This window comes from Somniosus microcephalus, unplaced genomic scaffold, assembly GCF_052327205.1.
Source record: "Somniosus microcephalus isolate GS21.2 unplaced genomic scaffold, FLI_Smic_1.0 unresolved_chr7, whole genome shotgun sequence".
Lineage (NCBI taxonomy): Eukaryota > Metazoa > Chordata > Chondrichthyes > Squaliformes > Somniosidae > Somniosus > Somniosus microcephalus.
In genome coordinates, this window is record NW_028225185.1 from 33,898,276 (window position 1) to 33,917,756 (window position 19,481).

Consider the following 19,481-nt stretch of genomic DNA (forward strand, 5'->3'; position numbering starts at 1 on the left):
GGTCCAGAAATACAAAGGGCTGGGGAGCAGTCACCTTTATACTAGGACTTGTGGGAGGAGTCAGCCGCGGCATGTCCAGGCATGTACACAGTGGAATACAAACAGTGGTTTACCACAGTGGCTAATAAAGCAAGTATCCTGTATGCCTTCTTAACCACCTTATCTACCTGGCCTGCTACCTTCAGGGATCTGTGGACATGCACTCCAAGGTCCCTCTGTTCCTCTACACTTCTCAGGGTCCTACCATTTATTGTGTATTCCCTTGCCTTGTTAGCTCTCCCCAAATGCATTACCTCACACTTCTCCGGATTGAATTCCATTTGCCACTGTTCTGCCCACCTCACCAGTCCATTGATATCTTCCTGCAGTCTACAGCTTTGCGACTTCAGTGACCTGGAGAAGCTGGGGTTGTTCTCCTTAGAGCAGAGAAGGTTAAGGGGAGATTGACCAGAATGGTACCAGGGATGAGGGACTTCAGTGATGTGGAGAGACTGGAGAAGCTGGGGTTGTTCTCCTTAGAGCAGAGAAGGTTAAGGGGAGATTGACCAGAATGGTACCAGGGATGAGAGACTTCAGTGATGTGGAGAGACTGGAGAAGCTGGGGTTGTTCTCCTTAGAGCAGAGAAGGTTAAGGGTAGATTGACCAGAATGGTACCAGGGATGAGGGACTTCAGTGATGTGGAGAGACTGGAGAAGCTGGGGTTGTTCTCCTTAGAGCAGAGAAGGTTAAGGGGAGATTGACCAGAATGGTACCAGGGATGAGGGACTTCAGTGATGTGGAGAGACTGGAGAAGCTGGGGTTGTTCTCCTTAGAGCAGAGAAGGTTAAGGGGAGATTGACCAGAATGGTACCAGGGATGAGGGTCTTCAGTGATGTGGAGAGACTGGAGAAGCTGGGATTGTTCTCCTTAGAGCAGAGAAGGTTAAGGGGAGATTGACCAGAATGGTACCAGGGATGAGGGACTTCAGTGATGTGGACTGGAGAAGCTGGGGTTGTTCTCCTTAGAGCAGAGAAGGTTAAGGGGAGATTGACCAGAATGGTTCCAGGGATGAGGGACTTCAGTGATGTGGAGAGACTGGAGAAGCTGGGATTGTTCTCCTTAGAGCAGAGAAGGTTAAGGGGAGATTAAATCGAGGCGCTCAAAATTGCAAAGGGATTTTGATAGAGTCGATCGGGAGAAACTGTTTCCAGTGGCAGGAGGGTCAGTAACCAGAGGACACAGATTGAAGATAATCGGTAAAAGAACCAGAGGGGAGATGAGGAGAATGTTTTTTACGCAGCGAGTTGTTGTGATCTGGAACGCGCTGCCTGAAAGGGCGGTGGGAGCAGATTCAATAGTAACTTTCAAAAGGGGGAATTGGAGAAATACTTGAAGGGGAAAAATGTGCCGGGCTGTGGGGAAAGAGCAGGGGGTAGTGGGACTGATTGGAGAGCTCGTTCAAAGAGCCGGCACAGGCACGATGGGCCGAATGGCCGCCTCCAGCCAATTCCCATGGATTCAACCAATAGGAGGTGGGTGGCTGGCGGGATTGACGGGGGTTTGAGCCAGTGAGGGGGGCGGGGAGGCGGTACGGACAGCGGCAGCCAGGGCTCTGGGCCAATCAGGTTTTCCGTCACTTGATAGACGGCTCGCTAAGCCAATCAGATTGCAGTTGGCAAGCAGATGGAACCAATGGGAGTTGGAGGTAGGCGCGAGTCGCATGATTGACAGGTGCTGGAGCCAATAAAGGCGCAGGGGAGGCGGGAGAAGCCGCGTTTGACGGGAAGGGAAGGCACGGCCAATCAGCACGCGGGATGCCGCCCTTCCGTTGATTGACATTTGTATTAGCCAATCAGCTTGCAAGGGTAGCGGGCCGTCGGATGAATGGAACCAATAGGAGGTGGGAGGAGGCGGGGATTGCTCTGATTGACGGGGGTTTGAGCCAATGAGTGAGGCGGCACCAAGCGCGAGGGAACCGGCAGGAAGGCTGGGCCAATCAGTGTCCGTCACCTGATTGACGGGTCCCTTCGCCAATCAGATTGCAGAGTCTCGCGGGATCAGACCAATGGGAGGCGTCGGGTGGCGGGATGAGCCTGATTGACGGACCTCTGAGCCAATGAGAGGCGGGAGCCGTGCGCCGGAGGCCGGCAGTTGGAGTTTGAAGGGCCCCCGGGGAGAGAGCGAGACATGGAAACCCTCATCCCGGTCATCAACAAGCTGCAGGAGATCTTCGGCACGGTGGGAGCCGAGCTGGTCCAGCTGCCCCAGATCGTGGTGGTGGGCAGCCAGGTGAGGGAGTGAGTGAGGGAGGTGGGCCTGAGGGGGTGGAGCCTGAGGGGAGGGGCCTGAGGGACAGGGGGTGGAGCCTGAGGGGAGGGGCCTGAGGGGGTGGAGCCTGAGGGGGTGGAGCCTGAGGGGAGGGGATGGGCCTGAGGGGGTGGAGCCTGAGGGGAGGGGCCTGAGGGACAGGGGGTGGAGCCTGAGGGGGTGGAGCCTGAGGGGTGGAGCCTGAGGGGAGGGGCGTGGAGCCTGAGGGGAGGGGCCTGAGGGGGTGGAGCCTGAGGGGGTGGAGCCTGAGGGGAGGGGATGGGCCTGAGGGGGTGGAGCCTGAGGGGCGGGGCCTGAGGGGAGGGACCTGAGGGGCAGGGGGTGGGGCCTGAGGGACAAGGGGTGGAGCCAGAGGGGGAGGGGCCTGAGGGGTTGGAGCCTGAGGGGAGGGGTGGGGCCTGTGGGGAGGGGGGGTGGTGGTGTCTGAGGGGGAGGGGAGTGGGCTGAGCTGGAGAGGGCTGCGGGAGGAGGGGCCTGATTGGAGAGGGGAGGGGCCTGAATGGAGAGGGGAGGGTCCTGAGGGAGAGGGAAGGGGCCTGAGCTGGAGGGGAGAAGGGAGGGGCCTGAGAAGGATGGGGAGGGGCCTGAGCATGAGGGGAGGGGCCCGGTGCAGGGGGGAGAGGTCGCCCGGTGACCCCGGTGCTGGGGGGAGAGGTCGCCCGGTGACCCTGGTGCGGGGGGCGGAGGTCGCCCGGTGACCGCGGTACTGCCTCAGTAAATCGCCTCTCGCGGTTAAATCGCTCCCTTTCTCTCTCCGCTCATTCACAGAGCAGCGGCAAGAGCTCTGTGTTGGAGAGCATCATGGGCAGAGATTTCCTTCCACGAGGTTCTGGCATCATCACGCGGCGACCCCTCGTCCTCCAGCTGGTGAACGTGGCATCTGCCGAGGAGCGGAAGCAAGCAGCCAGCGGCGACACCGGTGAGGGCCATCCCATCCCATCATTCTTGACCTTATATCTCGGGGACTGGAATACAAGGGGGTAGAAGTTCTGCGGCAGCTATACAAAACCCTGGTTGGACCACACCCCGAGTACTGTGAGCAGTTCTGGGCACCACACCTTCAGGGTATTTGACATTTCGGAAAGATAGACAGAAAGGAAAAGGAGGTGGGGTAGCTCTGTTAATAAAGAATGAGATCAGTGCAGTAGTGAGAAATGATCTTGGCTCAAAAGAGCAAGATGTAGAATCAGTTTGGGTGGAAATAAGAAATAGTAAGTGAAAGAAGTCACTGGTGGGTGTAGTCTTTCGGCCCCCTAACAGCAGCTACACTGTTGGACAGAGTATAAATCAAGAAATAATGGAGGCTTGTAAGAAAGGTACAGCAATAATCGTGGGCGATTTTAATCCTCATATTGATTGGACAAATCAAATTGGCCAAGGTAGCCTCAAGGAAGAGTTCATAGAGTGTATTCGTGATGGTTTCCTAGAACAATACGTTGTGGAACCAACCAGGGAGCAGGCTGTCTTAGATCTGGTGCTGTGTAATAGAAACAGAAGATAGGAGCAGGAGTCGGCCATTCGGCCCCTCGAGCCTGCTCCGCCATTCAATGAGATCATGGCTGATCATCCAAATTCAGTACCCTGTCCCTGCCTTCTCTCCATATCCCTTGATCCCTTCAGCCTTAAGAAATATATCCAACTCCTTCTTGAATACATTTAATGAATTGGCCTCTACTGCCTTCTTTGTTAGAGAATTCCACAGGTTCACCACTCTCTGGGTGAAGAAATTCCTCCTCATCTCTGTCCTAAATGGCTTACCCCTTATCCTTAGACTGTGACCCCTGGTTCTGGACTCCCCCGCCATCGGGAACATCCTTCCAGCATCTAGTCTGTCTAGTCCTGTTAGAATTTTATAAGTTTCAATGAGATCCCCTCTCATTCTTCTAAACTCCAGCGAGTACAAGCCCAATCGACCCAATCTCTCCTCATACGTCATTCCTGCCATCCCAGGTATCAGCCTGGTGAATCTTCGCTGCACTCCCTCCATGGCAAGAACATCCTTCCTCAGGTAAGGTGACCAAAACTGCACACAATACTCAAGGTGTGGTCTCACCAAGGCCCCTGTACAGCTGCAGCAAGACATCCTTGTTCCTGTACTCAAACCCTCTCGCTACGAAGGCCAACATACCATTTGCCTTCTTAACCGCCTGCTGCACCTGAATGCTTACCTATGAGACAGGATTAATAAATGGTCTCATAGTAAAGGATCCTCTAGGAAAGAGTGATCATTGCATGGTTGAATTTCAAATTCAATTGCAGGGTGAGAAAGTTGGATCTCAAACCAGTGTCCTGATCTTAAATAAAGGCAGTTACAAAGGTATGAAGGCAGAGTTGGTTAAAGTGGACTTGGAAAATAGATTAAAGGGTAAGACGGTTGATAAGCAATGGCAGACATTTAAGGAGATATTTCATAACTCTCAACAAAAATATATTTCAGTGAGAAGGAAAGACTTTAAGAGAACGGAGAACCATCCGTGGCTAACTAAGGAAGTAAAGGATGGTATCAAATTGAAAACAAAGGCACACAATGTTGCCAAGATTAGCGGAAGGCCAGAGGATTGGGACATTTTTTTAAAAACCAGCAAAGGACGACTAAAAAAATAATAAAGAGAGAGAAGATGGATTATGAGAGTAAACTAGCAAAAAATATTAAAACAGAAAGTAAGAGCTTCTACAGGTATATAAAAAGGAAAAGAGTAGCTAAAGTAAACGTTGGTCCCTTAGAAGATGAGACTGGGGAATTAATAATGGGGAACAGGGAAATGGCAGAGACTTTGAACAAATATTTTGTATCAGTCTTCATGGTAGAAGACACTAAAATCATCCCAATAATACATAATCAAGGAGCTATAGGGAGGGGGGAACTTAAAACAGTCACTATCACGAAAGAAAAAGTACTCGGTAAAATAATGGGACTAAAGGTGGACAAGACCCCTGGACCTGATGGCCTGCATCCTAGGGTCTTCAAAGAAGTGGCTGCAGAGATAGTGGATGCATTGGTTGCAAGCTACCAAAATTCCCTGGATTCTGGCGAAGTCCCAGTGGATAGGAAAACCGCAAATGTAACGCCCCTATTTAAGAAGGGAGGGAGACAGAAAGGAGGAAACTATAGACCAGTTAGCCTAACATCTGTTGTTGGGAAATGCTGGAGTCCTTCATTAAGGAAGCAGTAGCAGGGCATTTAGAAAATCATAATGCAGTCAAGCAGAGTCAACATGGTTTCATGAAAGGGAAATCATGTTTGACAAATTTGCAGGAGTTCTTTGAGGATGTAACGAGCAGGGTGGATAAAGGGGAACCAGTAGATGTGGTGTATTTGGATTTCCAGAAGGCATTCGATAAGGTGCCACATAAAAGGTTACTGCGGGGTTGGGGGTAATATATCAGCATGGACAGAGGATTGGCTAACTAACAGAAAGCAGAGAGTCGGGATAAATGGGTCATTTTCCGGTTGGCAAAAGGTAACTAGTGGGGTGCCACAGGGATCAGTGCTGGGGCCTCAATTATTTACAATCTACATTAATGACTTGGATGAAGGGACCGAGTGTAATGTAGCCAAGTTTGCGGATGATACAAAGATGGGTGGGAAAGCAAGTTGTGAAGAGGACTCAAAGAATCTGCAAAAGGATATAGACAGGCTAAGTGAGTGGGCAAACATTTGGCAGATGGAGTATAATGTGGGAAAGTGCGAGGTTCTCCACTTTGGTAAGAAAAATAAAAAAACAAATTATTATTTAAATGGAGACAGATTACAAAATGCTACAGTTCAGAGGGACCTGGGGGTCCTTGTGCATGAAACACAAAAAGCTAGCATGCAGGAACAGCAAGTAATCAAAAAGGCAAATGGAATGTTGGCCTTTATTGCAAGGGGAATGGAGTATAAAAGCAGGGAAGTCCTGTTACAACTGTACAGGGCGTTGCTGAGACCACACCGGGAGTACTGCGTACAGTTTTGGTCTCCTTATTTAAGGAAGGATATACCGGAAACTTTCTGTTATCCGGCACGGACGGGACCGACGTGGTGCCGGTTCATCAACAATTCCGGATAACCGAACGCGATAGTAAAAGATACGGAGCTCAGCGCTCCGTGTAAAGCAACAAACCCCGTTGCTTAGCAACAGCTTCAGAACAATGGGCACAAGTTGCAAGCGTCTCTGTAGCTTAGCAACAGCCGAAGCTACACCCTTGCACAGCGACAAATGGAGTAAAAATAGTAATAAAAGTTACCTGAACCTACTCCTGAATTTGGCCGGTTAACCGAGATTTCCGGTTATTTAGGGGCTGGTTAATCGAAAGTTTCCTGTACAGGTACTTGCATTGGAGGCAGTTCAGTGAAGGTTCACGAGGTTGATTCCGGAGATGAGGGGGGTTGACTTATGGAGGAAGGTTGAGCAGGTTGGGCCTATACTCACTGGAGTTTAGAAGAATGAGAGGTGATCTTATTGAAACATATAAGATACTGAGGGGGCTCGACAGGGTAGATGCAGAGAGGATGTTTCCCCTCGTGGGGAAATCTAGAACTCGGGGGCACAGTTTCAGAATAAAGGGTCGCCCTTTTAGAACTGAGATGAGGAGGAATTTCTTCTCTCAGAGGGTCGTAAATCTGTGGAATTCCCCGCCCCAGAGAGCCGTGGAGGCAGAGTCGCTGAATATATTTAAGGTGGAGATAGACGGATTTTTGAACGATAAGGGAGTCAAGGGTTATGGGGAGCGGGCGGGGAAGTGGCTTTGAGCCCCGAGATCAGCCATGATCTTATTGAATAGCAGTGCAGGCTCGAGGGGCCAAGTGGCCTATTCCTGCTTCGATTTTCTATGTATGTGCTTATGATATATTAGCCTTGGAGGGAGTGCAGCGTAGGTTCACCAGAATGATACCCGGACTCCAAGGGGTTAAGTTACGAGGAGAGATTACACAAACTAGGGTTGTATTCCCTGGACTTTAGAAGGTTAAGGATCGATCTGATCGAAGTTCTCAGGATATTAAGGGGAACAGACAGGGTAGAGAGAGAGAAACTATTTCCGCTGGTTGGGGAGTCTCGGACTCGGGGGCAGAGTCTAAAAATTAGAGCCAGACCTTTCAGGAGTGAAGTTAGGAAACACTTCGACACACAAAGGGTGGTAGAAGTTTGGAACTCTCTTCCGCAAACGGCAATTGATGCCGGGGGTCAATTGTGAATTTTAAATCTGAGATTGATAGATTTCTGTTAACCCAAGGTATTAAGGGATACGGGGCAAAGGCGGGTAGATGGAGTTAGGTCACAGATCAGCCATGATCTCATTGAATTGCGGATCAGTCTCGAGGGGCTGAACGACCTCCTCCTGTTCCTAATGTAACAGGCTCGAGGGGCTGAACGGCCTCCTCCTGTTCCTAATGTCACAGGCTCGAGGGGGCTGAACGGCCTCCTCCTGTTCCTAATGTCACAGGCTCGAGGGGGCTGAACGGCCTCCTCCTGTTCCTAATGTAACAGGCTCGAGGGGGCTGAATGGACTCATCCTGTTCCTAATGTAACAGGCTCGAGGGGGGCTGAATGGCCTCCCCCTGTTCCTAATGTAACAGGCTCGAGGGGGCTGAACGGCCTCCTCCTGTTCCTAATGTAACAGGCTCGAGGGGCTGAATGGACTCATCCTGTTCCTAATGTAACAGGCTCGAGGGGCTGAACGGCCTCCTCCTGTTCCTAATGTAACAGGCTCGAGGGGGCTGAACGGCCTCCTCCTGTTCCTAATGTAACAGGCTCGAGGGGCTGAATGGCCTCCTCCTGTTCCTAATGTAACAGGCTCGAGGGGGCTGAACGGCCTCCTCCTGTTCCTAATGTAACAGGCTCGAGGGGGCTGAACGGCCTCCTCCTGTTCCTAATGTAACAGGCTCGAGGGGCTGAATGGCCTCCTCCTGTTCCTAATGTAACAGGCTCGAGGGGCTGAATGGCCTCCTCCTGTTCCTAATGTAACAGGCTCGAGGGGCTGAATGGCCTCCTCCTGTTCCTAATGTAACAGTCTCGAGGGGCTGAATGGCCTCCTCCTGTTCCTATGTTCCTATATTGTAGCCTTTGGTCAGCTATGTATTGGAACAATGCAATCAGTAACTATCAGCTCAAGGATACTGAAAGCTTGAGTCAGGCCTGATCAGCACGTAAATATCGTGAAAAAACTGCAACCACTGCACTGTTCCCTGAAGCCTGCAACTGTTTGCTGGCCTGGTCACCCCAGCGAGCAGCAGGCCCCTCGCGTTTAGCCTAGATTCGCACCGCGTGTTGCTGGGTTCGAGTTCCGCTCCAGAGACTTGAGCCCCTTAATCCGGGCCCGACACTCCCCTGGTGCCAGTGCTGAGTGAGCGCCGCACTGACGGAGGGGCGGTACTGAGGGAGCACCGCACTGTCGGAGGGGCAGTACTGACGGAGCGCCGCACTGTCGGAGGGGGCGGTACTGAGGGAGCGCCGCACTGTCGGAGGGCTGGTACTGAGGGAGCACCGCACTGTCGGAGGGGCAGTACAGGGGGAGCGCCGCACTGTCGGAGGGGTGGTACTGAGGGAGCACCGCACTGTCGGAGGGGGCAGTACTGAGGGAGCGCCGCACTGTCGGAGGGGTGGTACTGAGGGAGCACCGCTCTGTCGGAGGGGGCAGTACTGAGGGAGCGCCGCACTGTCGGAGGGGTGGTACTGAGGGAGCGCCGCACTGTCGGAGGGGCAGTACAGGGGGAGCGCCGCACTGTCGGAGGGGCGGTACCGAGGGAGTGCCGCACAGTTGGAGGGGCGGTACTGAGGGAGCGCCGCACTGTCGGAGGGGCAGCGCTGAGAGAGCGCCGCACTGTCGGAGGGGCGGTACTGAGGGAGAGCCGCACTGTCGGAGGGGCGGTACTGAGGGAGAGCCGCACTGTCGGAGGGGCGGTACTGAGGGAGCGCCGCACTGTCGGAGGGGGAGTACTGAGGGAGCGCCGCACTGTCGGAGGGGCAGCGTTGAGAGAGCGCCGCACTGTCGGAGGGGCGGTACTGAGGGAGAGCCGCACTGTCGGAGGGGCGGTACTGAGGGAGTGCCACACTGTCGGAGGGGCGCTACTGAGGGAGCGCCGCACTGTCGGAGGGGGAGTACTGAGGGAGCGCCGCACTGTCGGAGGGGCAGCGCTGAGAGAGCGCCGCACTGTCGGAGGGGCGGTACTGAGGGAGAGCCGCACTGTCGGAGGGGCGGTACTGAGGGAGCGCCACACTGTCGGAGGGGCGGTACTGAGGGAGTGCCGCACTGTCGGAGGGGCGGTACTGAGGGAGCGCCGCACTGTCGGAGGGGCGGTACTGGGGGAGCGCCGCATTGTCGGAGGTGCGGTATTGAGGGAGCGCCGCACTGTCGGAGGGGCAGTACTGAGGGAGCTCCACACTGTCGGAGGGGCAGTACTGAGGGAGCACCACACTGTCGGAGGGGCGGCACTGAGGGAGCGCCGCACTGTCGGAGCGACAGTACCGAGTGAGCGCCGCACTGTCGGAGGGACAGTACTGAGGGAGCGCCGCACGGTTGGACTAGGGACTAGGGACAGGGTCACTGGCAAGGCTTGGAAGCTAAGCAGAGCCAGGCCTGGTTAGTACCTGGAGGGGCGACCATCAGGGAAGACCAGGTGCAGAAGGTCACGGAAGGAGCCCTGAGGAGGGGCGGTTGGTGAGAAGGTCACGGAAGGAGCCACGGGAGGAGCGGCTGGTGAGCAGGCCCGGGCGGTGGGCTGAAGATTGTCGGACAGGAGGAATGGTGGAAATGGAATGGCGGCGCGCACCGACGCAGCGGCTTTGCTTCTCCCAGTCATGGGAGCTTGCAAGATCACATTTCGTTGTTCATGTACTTGTGCAATGACAATAAAGTTGAATTATTATTATTATTGTTGGAGGGGCGGTACTGAGGGAGCGTTGCACTGTCAAAGGAGACGTTAAACCGAGGCCCCGTCTGCCCTCTCGGGTGGATGTAAAAGATCCCACGGCCACTATTGGAAGAAGAGCAGGGGGGAGTTCTCCCCAGTGTCCTGGGGCCAATATTTATCCCTCAACCAACATCACTAAAAACAGATGATCTGGTCATTTATCACATTGCTGTTTGTGGGAGCTTGCTGTGCGCAAATTGGCTGCCGCCTTTCCTACATTACAACAGTGACCACACTTCAAAAGTACTGACTTGAGTTGGTGAAAGGCGCTATACAAATGCAAGTTCTTTCTGTTTCATTCTGCTCCACAGATGAGGGACGCGCACACAAAGGTCGTGCCTCCTACCCAGGTGTGCTCTCCTGACATGCGGGTACTGCATGCATCAGTGTTGCACTCGCTCATTCATTCTTTGCCACCATCCATTCACCTTGTCTGCCTTTGTGTAGCGTCACTCGGAGCTGTGAGAAGTTTCTGTCCAAATAAACCCATTTAATGTTCTCCTCTCCCGCAGTGTGGAATAGTCTGTGCCAGTCATCAGGGTGCCGGGCAGTCAGAGGCTCCGTACACAGTCTGGTGTCAGGGCCGGGCAGTCAGAGGCTCTGTACCTAGTCTGGTGTCAGGGCCGGGCAGTCAGAGGCTCTGTGCACAGTCTGGTGTCGGGGCCGGGCAGTCAGAGGCTCCGTACACAGTCCGGAGTCGGGGCCGGGCAGTCAGAGGCTCTGTACCCAGTCTGGTGTCAGGGCCGGGCAGTCAGAGGCTCCGTACACAGTCTGGTGTCGGGGCCGGGCAGTCAGAGGCTCCGTACACAGTCTGGTGTCAGGGCCGGGCAGTCAGAGGCTCTGTACCTAGTCTGGTGTCAGAGCCGGGCAGTCAGAGGCTCCGTACACAGTCTGGTGTCGGGGCCGGGCAGTCAGAGGCTCTGTACACAGTCTGGTGTCAGGGCCGGGCAGTCAGAGGCTCCGTATACAGTCTGGTGTCAGGGCCGGGCAATCAGAGGCTCTGTACCTAGTCTGGTGTCAGAGCCGGGCAGTCAGAGGCTCCGTACACAGTCTGGTGTCGGGGCCGGGCAGTCAGAGGCTCCGTACACAGTCTGGTGTCAGGGCCGGGCAGTCAGAGGCTCCGTACACAGTCTGGTGTCAGGGCCGGGCAGTCAGAGGCTCTGTACCTAGTCTGGTGTCAGGGCCGGGCAGTCAGAGGCTCTGTACACAGTCCGGTGTCAGGGCCGGGCAGTCAGAGGCTCTGTACCCAGTCTGGTGTCAGGGCCGGGCAGTCAGAGGCTCTGTACACAGTCCGGTGTCAGGGCCGGGCAGTCAGAGGCTCCGTACACAGTCTGGTGTCAGGGCCGGGCAGTCAGAGGCTCTGTACACAGTCTGGTGTCAGGGCCGGGCAGTCAGAGGCTCCGGACACAGTCTGGTGTCAGGGCCGGGCAGTCAGAGGCTCTGTACACAGTCTGGTGTCAGGGCCGGGCAGTCAGAGGCTCTGTACACAGTCTGGTGTCAGGGCCGGGCAGTCAGAGGCTCTGTACCCAGTCTGGGGTAGGGGCCGGGCAGTCAGAGGCTCTGTACACAGTCTGGTGTCAGGGCCGGGCAGTCAGAGGCTCTGTACACAGTCTGGTGTCAGGGCCGGGCAGTCAGAGGCTCTGTACACAGTCTGGTGTCAGGGCCGGGCAGTCAGAGGCTCTGTACACAGTCTGGTGTCAGGGCCGGGCAGTCAGAGGCTCTGTACACAGTCTGGTGTCAGGGCTAGGCAGTCAGAGGCTCTGTACACAGTCTGGTGTCAGGGCCGGGCAGTCAGAGGCTCCGTACACAGTCTGGTGTCAGGGCCGGGCAGTCAGAGGCTCTGTACACAGTCTGGTGTCAGGGCCGGGCAGTCAGAGGCTCTGTACACAGTCTGGTGTCAGGGCCGGGCAGTCAGAGGCTCCGTACAAAGTCTGGTGTCAGGGCCGGGCAGTCAGAGGCTCTGTACACAGTCTGGTTTCAGGGCCGGGCAGTCAGAGGCTCCGTACACAGTCTGGTGTCAGGGCCCGGCAGTCAGAGGCTCTGTACACAGTCTGGTGTCAGGGCCGGGCAGTCAGAGGCTCTGTACACAGTCTGGTGTCAGGGCCGGGCAGTCAGAGGCTCTGTACCCAGTCTGCTGTCAGGGCCGGGCAGTCAGAGGCTCTGTACCCAGTCCGGTGTCGGGGCCGGGCAGTCAGAGGCTCTGTACCCAGTCTGCTGTCAGGGCCGGGCAGTCAGAGGCTCCGTACACAGTCTGGTGTCAGGGCCGGGCAGACAGAGGCTCTGTACCCAGTCTGCTGTCAGGGCCGGGCAGTCAGAGGCTCCGTACCCAGTCTGCTGTCAGGGCCGGGCAGTCAGAGGCTCCGTACACAGTCTGGTGTCGGGGCCGGGCAGTCAGAGGCTCTGTACACAGTCTGGTGTCAGGGCCGGGCAGTCAGAGGCTCCGTACACAGTCTGGTGTCAGGTCCGGGCAGTCAGAGGCTCTGTACACAGTCTGGTGTCAGGGCCGGGCAGTCAGAGGCTCTGTACACAGTCTGGTGTCAGGGCCGGGCAGTCAGAGGCTCTGTACACAGTCTGGTGTCAGGGCCGGGCAGTCAGAGGCTCTGTACACAGTCTGGTGTCAGGGCCGGGCAGTCAAAGGCTCTGTACACAGTCTGGTGTCAGGGCCGGGCAGTCAGAGGCTCTGTGCACAGTCTGGTGTCAGGGCCGGGCAGTCAGAGGCTCTGTACACAGTCTGGTGTCAGGGCCGGGCAGTCAGAGGCTCTGTACACAGTCTGGTGTCAGGGCCGGGCAGTCAGAGGCTCTGTACACAGTCTGGTGTCAGGGCCGGGCAGTTAGAGGCTCTGTACCCAGTCTGGTGTCAGGGCCGGGCAGTCAGAGGCTCTGTGCACAGTCTGGTGTCAGGGCCGGGCAGTCAGAGGCTCTGTACACAGTCTGGTGTCAGGGCCGGGCAGTCAGAGGCTCCGTACACAGTCCGGTGTCAGGGCCGGGCAGTCAGAGGCTCTGTACCCAGTCTGGTGTCGGGGCCGGGCAGTCAGAGGCTCCGTACACAGTCCGGTGTCGGGGCCGGGCAGTCAGAGGCTCTGTACCCAGTCTGGTGTCAGGGCCGGACAGTCAGAGGCTCCGTACACAGTCTGGTGTCAGGTCCGGGCAGTCAGAGGCTCTGTACACAGTCTGGTGTCAGGGCCGGGCAGTCAGAGGCTCTGTGCACAGTCTGGTGTCGGGGCCGGGCAGTCAGAGGCTCCGGACACAGTCTGGTGTCAGGGCCGGGCAGTCAGAGGCTCTGTACACAGTCTGGTGTCAGGGCCGGGCAGTCAGAGGCTCCGTACACAGTCCCATGTCAGGGCCGGGCAGTCAGAGGCTCTGTACCCAGTCTGGTGTCCGGGCCGGGCAGTCAGAGGCTCTGTACACAGTCTGGTGTCGGGGCCGGGCAGTCAGAGGCTCTGTACACAGTCTGGTGTCAGGGCCGGGCAGTCAAAGGCTCTGTACACAGTCTGGTGTCAGGGCTGGGCAGTCAGAGGCTCTGTACCCAGTCTGGTGTCAGGGCCGGGCAGTCAGAGGCTCTGTACACAGTCTGGTGTCGGGGCCGGGCAGTCAGAGGCTCTGTACACAGTCTGGTGTCAGGGCCGCGCAGTCAGAGGCTCTGTACACAGTCTGGTGTCAGGGCCGGGCAGTCAGAGGCTCTGTACACAGTCTGGTGTCGGGGCCGGGCAGTCAGAGGCTCTGTACATAGTCTGGTGTCAGGGCCGCCAGTCAGAGGCTCCGTACACAGTCTGGTGTCAGAGCCGGGCAGTCAGAGGCTCTGTACACAGTCTGGTGTCGGGGCCGGGCAGTCAGAGGCTCTGTACCCAGTCTGGTGTCAGGGCCGGGCAGTCAGAGGCTCCGTACCCAGTCCGGTGTCCGGGCCGGGCAGTCAGAGGCTCTGTTCCGAGTCTGGTGTCAGGGCCAGGTAGTCAGAGGCTCCGTACACAGTCCGGTGTCAGGGCCGGGCAGTCAGAGGCTCTGTACATAGTCCGGTGTCCGGGCCGGGCAGTCAGAGGCTCTGTACCCAGTCTAGTGTCAGGGCCGGGCAGTCAGAGGCTCTGTACCCAGCCCGGTGTTGGGGCCGGGACTGGTGTATATAACACTGTTGCAGTGTGAAGCCTGTTTATTGATGCCTTTAACTGCATCCCAGAATCTTTTTGAGCCACTGAAATGTAGAAGAGGAAATGGTTTAGAAACTGTGGTGGGTGAGCAGTGCCGTCACCTCTCCGAGGCCCAGGACTCCTCCCCCAGCACGGTGCTCACACACTCGCTGCCTCATGCTCACTGCTTTCCCATTGGTGTCCACAATGGTGTGTGTGTGTGTGTGCTTTCACCGGGGTCAGGGGTGAGGCCGGTGGGGTGTGAGGTTGGGTCGGGAGTGGGGCCGGGGTCAGGGTTCGGGATGAGGACCTGGGTCGGGACTGGAGACCGGGGTGAAGCCAGGGTTGGGAGTGGGGTCAGGGGGTGAGGCCGAGGTCAGGAGATCGGGAGTGGGATCAAGAGTGAGGCCGGGGTCAGGGGTGAGGGCGGGGTTGGGTCAGGAAGTCGGGAGTGGGGTCGGGTTTGGGTCAGGAGGTCAGGATTGGGGTCGGGGGTGAGGCCAGGGTCGTGTCAAGAGGTCGGGAGTGGGGTCGGGGGTGAGGCCGGGGTCGGGGGTGAGGCCGGGGTTGGGAGTGGGGTCGGGGTGAGGCCGGGGTCAGGGGTGAGGCCGGGGTGAGGCCAGGGTTGGGAGTGGGGCCGGGGTTAGGTCAGGGGTGAGGCCGGGGTCAGGCGGTCGGGAGCGGGGTCAGGGGTGAGGCCGGGGTTGGGTCAAGAGGTCGGGAGTGGGGTCGGGGGTGAGGCAGGGGTCGGGGGTGAGGCCGGGGTCAGGGGTGAGGCCGGGGTCGGGAGTGAGGCCAGGGTCGGGAGTGGGGCCGGGGTTAGGTCAGGGGTGAGGCCGGGGTCAGGAGGTTGGGAGTGGGGTCGGGGGTGAGGCCGGGGTCAGGGGTGAGGCCGGGGTCGGGAGTGGGGCCGGGGTTGGGTCAGGGGGTCGGGAGTGGGGTCGGGGGTGAGGCTGGGGTCAGGACGTTGGGAGTGGGGTCGGGTGTGAGGCCGGGGTTGGGTCAGGAGGTCGGGAGTGGGGTCGGGGGTGAGGCCGGGGTCAGGGGTGAGGGTGGGGTCGGGGGTGAGGTCGGGTCGGGGGTGAGGTCGGGTCAGGAGTGGGGTCGGTGGTGAGGCCGGGGTCGGGGATGAGGCCGGGGTCGTGCCCTGTGCCTGTCTATAGTGCCACCACAGTGCAGGGACTGCGGACACATGTAAACTGTAAATGACATTTTGATGGATGACGGTTTGCTTTTTGCCGTTGCCAGGTATCGTGGCCGAGGAGTGGGGAACATTCCAACACTGCAAGAGCAAGGTAATCCCCCCTCCCAGTCACTCCTGTGGGGGCGGGGCGGGGGGGTTCTTCTATCTCTGTTTCAGCCCGGCACGGGCTCGACGGGCCGAATGGCCTCCTTCTGTGCTGTAACCATTCTGCGATTCGAGTTCCCTTTCCCGATTGTAACAGAAACCTCTGCCGGGGAAGAATTCACGCCCCTGAACACGCCGAGCCTAACCTGGGAGTTGCAGTGTGCTCTGTCTCCCTCCGCTGACAACACACGCGCTGCAGGAGCGATGAGGAGCAGGAGCCCTGGCGGAATCACGAGGGGACCCGGCCGGCTCGGCACAGGCTGGGATGCAGGAGCTGGCTCGCAATGGGCTCAGTGGGTTCATCCATTGGATATTGCAACCGGGACGTGGGCCTGAGGGCAAGGGCCGAGGGTTCGTGGGGGAGGGGGGGGCGGCGGTTGAACATCTCGTTGGGGGCAAACTATGTGGAATTTACCCTCGCTAATGTGTTTCCACAGATTTTCACGGATTTTGACGACATTCAACAGGAGATTGAGAGTGAGACGGAGCGGATGACGGGCACTAATAAGGTATCATAAGAACATAAGAAATAGGAGCAGGAGTCGGCCATTCGGCCCCTCGAGCCTGCTCCGCCATTCAGTAAGATCACGGCTGATCTTCGACCTCAACTCCACTTTCCCGCCCGATCCCTCGATTCCCCTCGAGTCCAAAAATCTCTCGATCTCAGCCTTGAATATGCTCAACGACTGAGCCTCCACAGCCCTCTGGGGCAGAGAATTCCAAAGATTCACCGCCCTCTGAGTGAAGCTCGCTGTCTGAAAGGGTGGTAGAGGCAGGAACCCTCACAGCATTCAAGAAGCATTTAGATGAGCACTTGAAACGCCACAGCATACAAGGCTACGGACCAAGTGCTGGAAAATGGGGTTAGAATAGACAGGGCTTGATGGCCGGCGCGGACACGATGGGCCGAAGGGCCTCTTTCACCAGACTGATACCTGGGATGGCAGGAATGACGTATGAGGAGAGATTGGGTCGATTGGGCTTATACTCGCTGGAGTTTAGAAGAATGAGAGGGGATCTCATTGAAACTTATAAAATTCTGACAGGACTAGACAGACTAGATGCAGGAAGGATGTTCCCGATGGTCGGGGAGTCCAGAACCAGGGGTCACAGTCTAAGGATAAGGGGTAAGCCATTTAGGACTGAGATGAGGAGGAATTTCTTCACCCAGAGAGTGGTGAACCTGTGGAATTCTCTACCACAGAAGGCAGTTGAGGCCAATTCATTAAATATATTCAAGAAGGAGTTAGATATATTTCTTAAGGCTAAAGGGATCAAGGGATATGGGGAGAAGGCAGGGACAGGGTACTGAGTTTGGATGATCAGCCATGATCGCATTGAATGGCGGAGCAGGCTCGAGGGGCCGAATGGCCTACTCCTGCTCCTATCTTCTGAGTTTCTGTTTCTGTGCTGTATAACTCTTATGACTCTATGAAGAAATTCCTCCTCATCTCAGTCCTCAATGGCCGACCCCTTATCCTGAGACTGTGACCCCTGGTTCTAGACTCTCCAGCCAGGGGGGAAACAGCCTCTCAGCATCGACCCTGTCAATCCCCCTCAGAATCTGATATGTTTCAATGAGATCACCTCTCATTCTTCTAAACTCCAGAGAGTATCGGCCCAATCTACTCAATCTCTCCTCACGGGACAACCCTCTCATCCCAGGAATCAATCTGGTGAACCTTCGTTGAACTGCCTCCAAGGCAAGTATGTCCTCCAAGGCAGGAATGTGAGCGACTGCTTAATCGGCCTTTGTGATGTTGGTTGAAATATGGAAAGTTGGCCCCAGGCCACTGGGAGAGAACTCGCTGTTCTATCAGGAACAGGCGAGGCCTTGGCTCAGCGTCTGATCTGAAAGGACTCCTTCAGGGCTGCATTGGCCTGCTCCTGTCATGAAACGGCACGTCCCTCGACTCGCCCTGGGTCACACACCACGAACCGTCGACTCCCCACCACCCCACCCCCAACCACCGACAGGGGTCGGAAGCTCAGCTCGGGGTCAAACAGGAAGCCAAGGCCGCTTCGGCCTCCGACAGCGGCCAGGGAGAGGGACGATGGAGCCGAAGGGCGAGATGACAGACGGGGGGGGGGGGAACCGAAGCGATTCGAGCTGCTCTTACGGCCGTGCGCGGGATCTCTCTTGTGACTCGCGTTATGCTCAACGTCGCGCCTGTCTTTCTTTTGTTCGAAAGGGTATCAGTCCGGAGCCCATTCATCTGAAGATTTACTCGCCCAGTATCCTCAACCTGACCCTCGTCGACCTGCCAGGCATCACAAAGGTAAGCCGCCGCTGTGCACGGAGCGTGACAATGCCCTTCACGCCTGTAGGTAGCAGAGATTGAGGAGGAACAGGGGCCTCGATTCTCCCCACTGCCTGCCGTTTACTCTGTATCTAACCCCGTGCTGTACCTGCCCTGGGAGTGTTTGATGGGGCAGTGCAGTGGGAGCTTTACTCTGTATCTAACCCGTGCTGTACCTGCCCTGGGAGTGTTTGATGGGACAGTGTAGAGGGAGCTTTACTCTGTATCTAACCCCGTGCTGTACCTGCCCTGGGAGTGTTTGATGGGACAGTGTAGAGGGAGCTTTACTCTGTATCTAACCCGTGCTGTACCTGCCCTGGGAGTGTTTGATGGGGACACTGTAGAGGGAGCTTTACTCTGTATCTAACCCGTGCTGTACCTGCCCTGGGAGTGTTTGATGGGACAGTGTAGAGGGAGCTTTACTCTGTATCTAACCCCGTGCTGTACCTGCCCTGGGAGTGTTTGATGGGACAGTGTAGAGGGAGCTTTACTCTGCATCTAACCCCGTGCTGTACCTGCCCTGGGAGTGTTTGATGGGACAGTGTAGAGGGAGCTTTACTCTGTATCTAACCCCGTGCTGTACCTGCCCTGGGAGTGTTTGATGAGACAGTGTAGAGGGAGCTTTACTCTGTATCTAACCCGTGCTGTACCTGTCCTGGGAGTGTTTGATGGGGACAGTGTAGAGGGAGCTTTACTCTGTATCTAACCCGTGCTGTACCTGTCCTGGGAGTGTTTGATGAGACAGTGTAGAGGGAGCTTTACTCTGTATCTAACCCATGCTGTACCTGCCCTAGGAGTGTTTGATGGGGACAGTGTAGAGGGAGCTTTACTCTGTATCTAACCCGTGCTGTACCTGCCCTGGGAGTGTTTGATGGGACAGTGTAGAGGGAGCTTTACTCTGTATCTAACCCGTGCTGTACTTGCCCTGGGAGTGTTTGATGGGGACAGTGTAGAGGGAGCTTTACTCTGTATCTAACCCGTGCTGTACCTGCCCTGGGAGTGTTTGATGGGACAGTGTAGAGGGAGCTTTACTCTGTATCTAACCCCGTGCTGTACCTGCCCTGGGAGTGTTTGATGGGGACAGTGTAGAGGGAGCTTTACTCTGTATCTAACCCGCGCTGTACCTGCCCTGGGAGTGTTTGATGGAGACAGTGTAGAGGGAGCTTTACTCTGTATCTAACCCGTGCTGTACCTGCCCTGGGAGTGTTTGATGGGACAGTGTAGAGGGAGCTTTACTCTGTATCTAACCCGTGCTGTACCTGTCCTGGGAGTGTTTGATGGGGACAGTGTAGAGGGAGCTTTACTCTGTATCTAACCCGTGCTGTACCTGTCCTGGGAGTGTTTGATGAGACAGTGTAGAGGGAGCTTTACTCTGTATCTAACCCATGCTGTACCTGCCCTAGGAGTGTTTGATGGGGACAGTGTAGAGGGAGCTTTACTCTGTATCTAACCCGTGCTGTACCTGCCCTGGGAGTGTTTGATGGGACAGTGTAGAGGGAGCTTTACTCTGTAT

At 56.4% G+C, this 19,481-nt stretch overlaps 1 protein-coding gene across 5 annotated transcripts in view; it reads left to right on the top strand.

The window, feature by feature from the left end:
* Positions 1-1,724: 1,724 nt before the first annotated feature.
* Positions 1,725-19,481, top strand: part of LOC147086767 (dynamin-1-like protein) — a 47,126-nt gene continuing 29,369 nt past the window's right edge. The window contains exons 1-6 of one of the 5 annotated variants that reach the window (XM_085978935.1): positions 1,726-2,269; positions 3,077-3,227; positions 10,511-10,549; positions 15,569-15,615; positions 16,106-16,177; positions 17,861-17,947. In XM_085978935.1, the coding sequence (XP_085835061.1) occupies positions 2,168-2,269; positions 3,077-3,227; positions 10,511-10,549; positions 15,569-15,615; positions 16,106-16,177; positions 17,861-17,947 (498 nt within the window). In that variant the 5' untranslated portion in view covers positions 1,726-2,167. Of the gene's footprint in view, positions 2,278-3,076; positions 3,228-10,510; positions 10,550-15,568; positions 15,616-16,105; positions 16,178-17,860; positions 17,948-19,481 lie in introns of all 5 variants that reach the window. The other 4 variants (XM_085978933.1, XM_085978931.1, XM_085978932.1 and 1 more) reach the window with 4 other exon arrangements.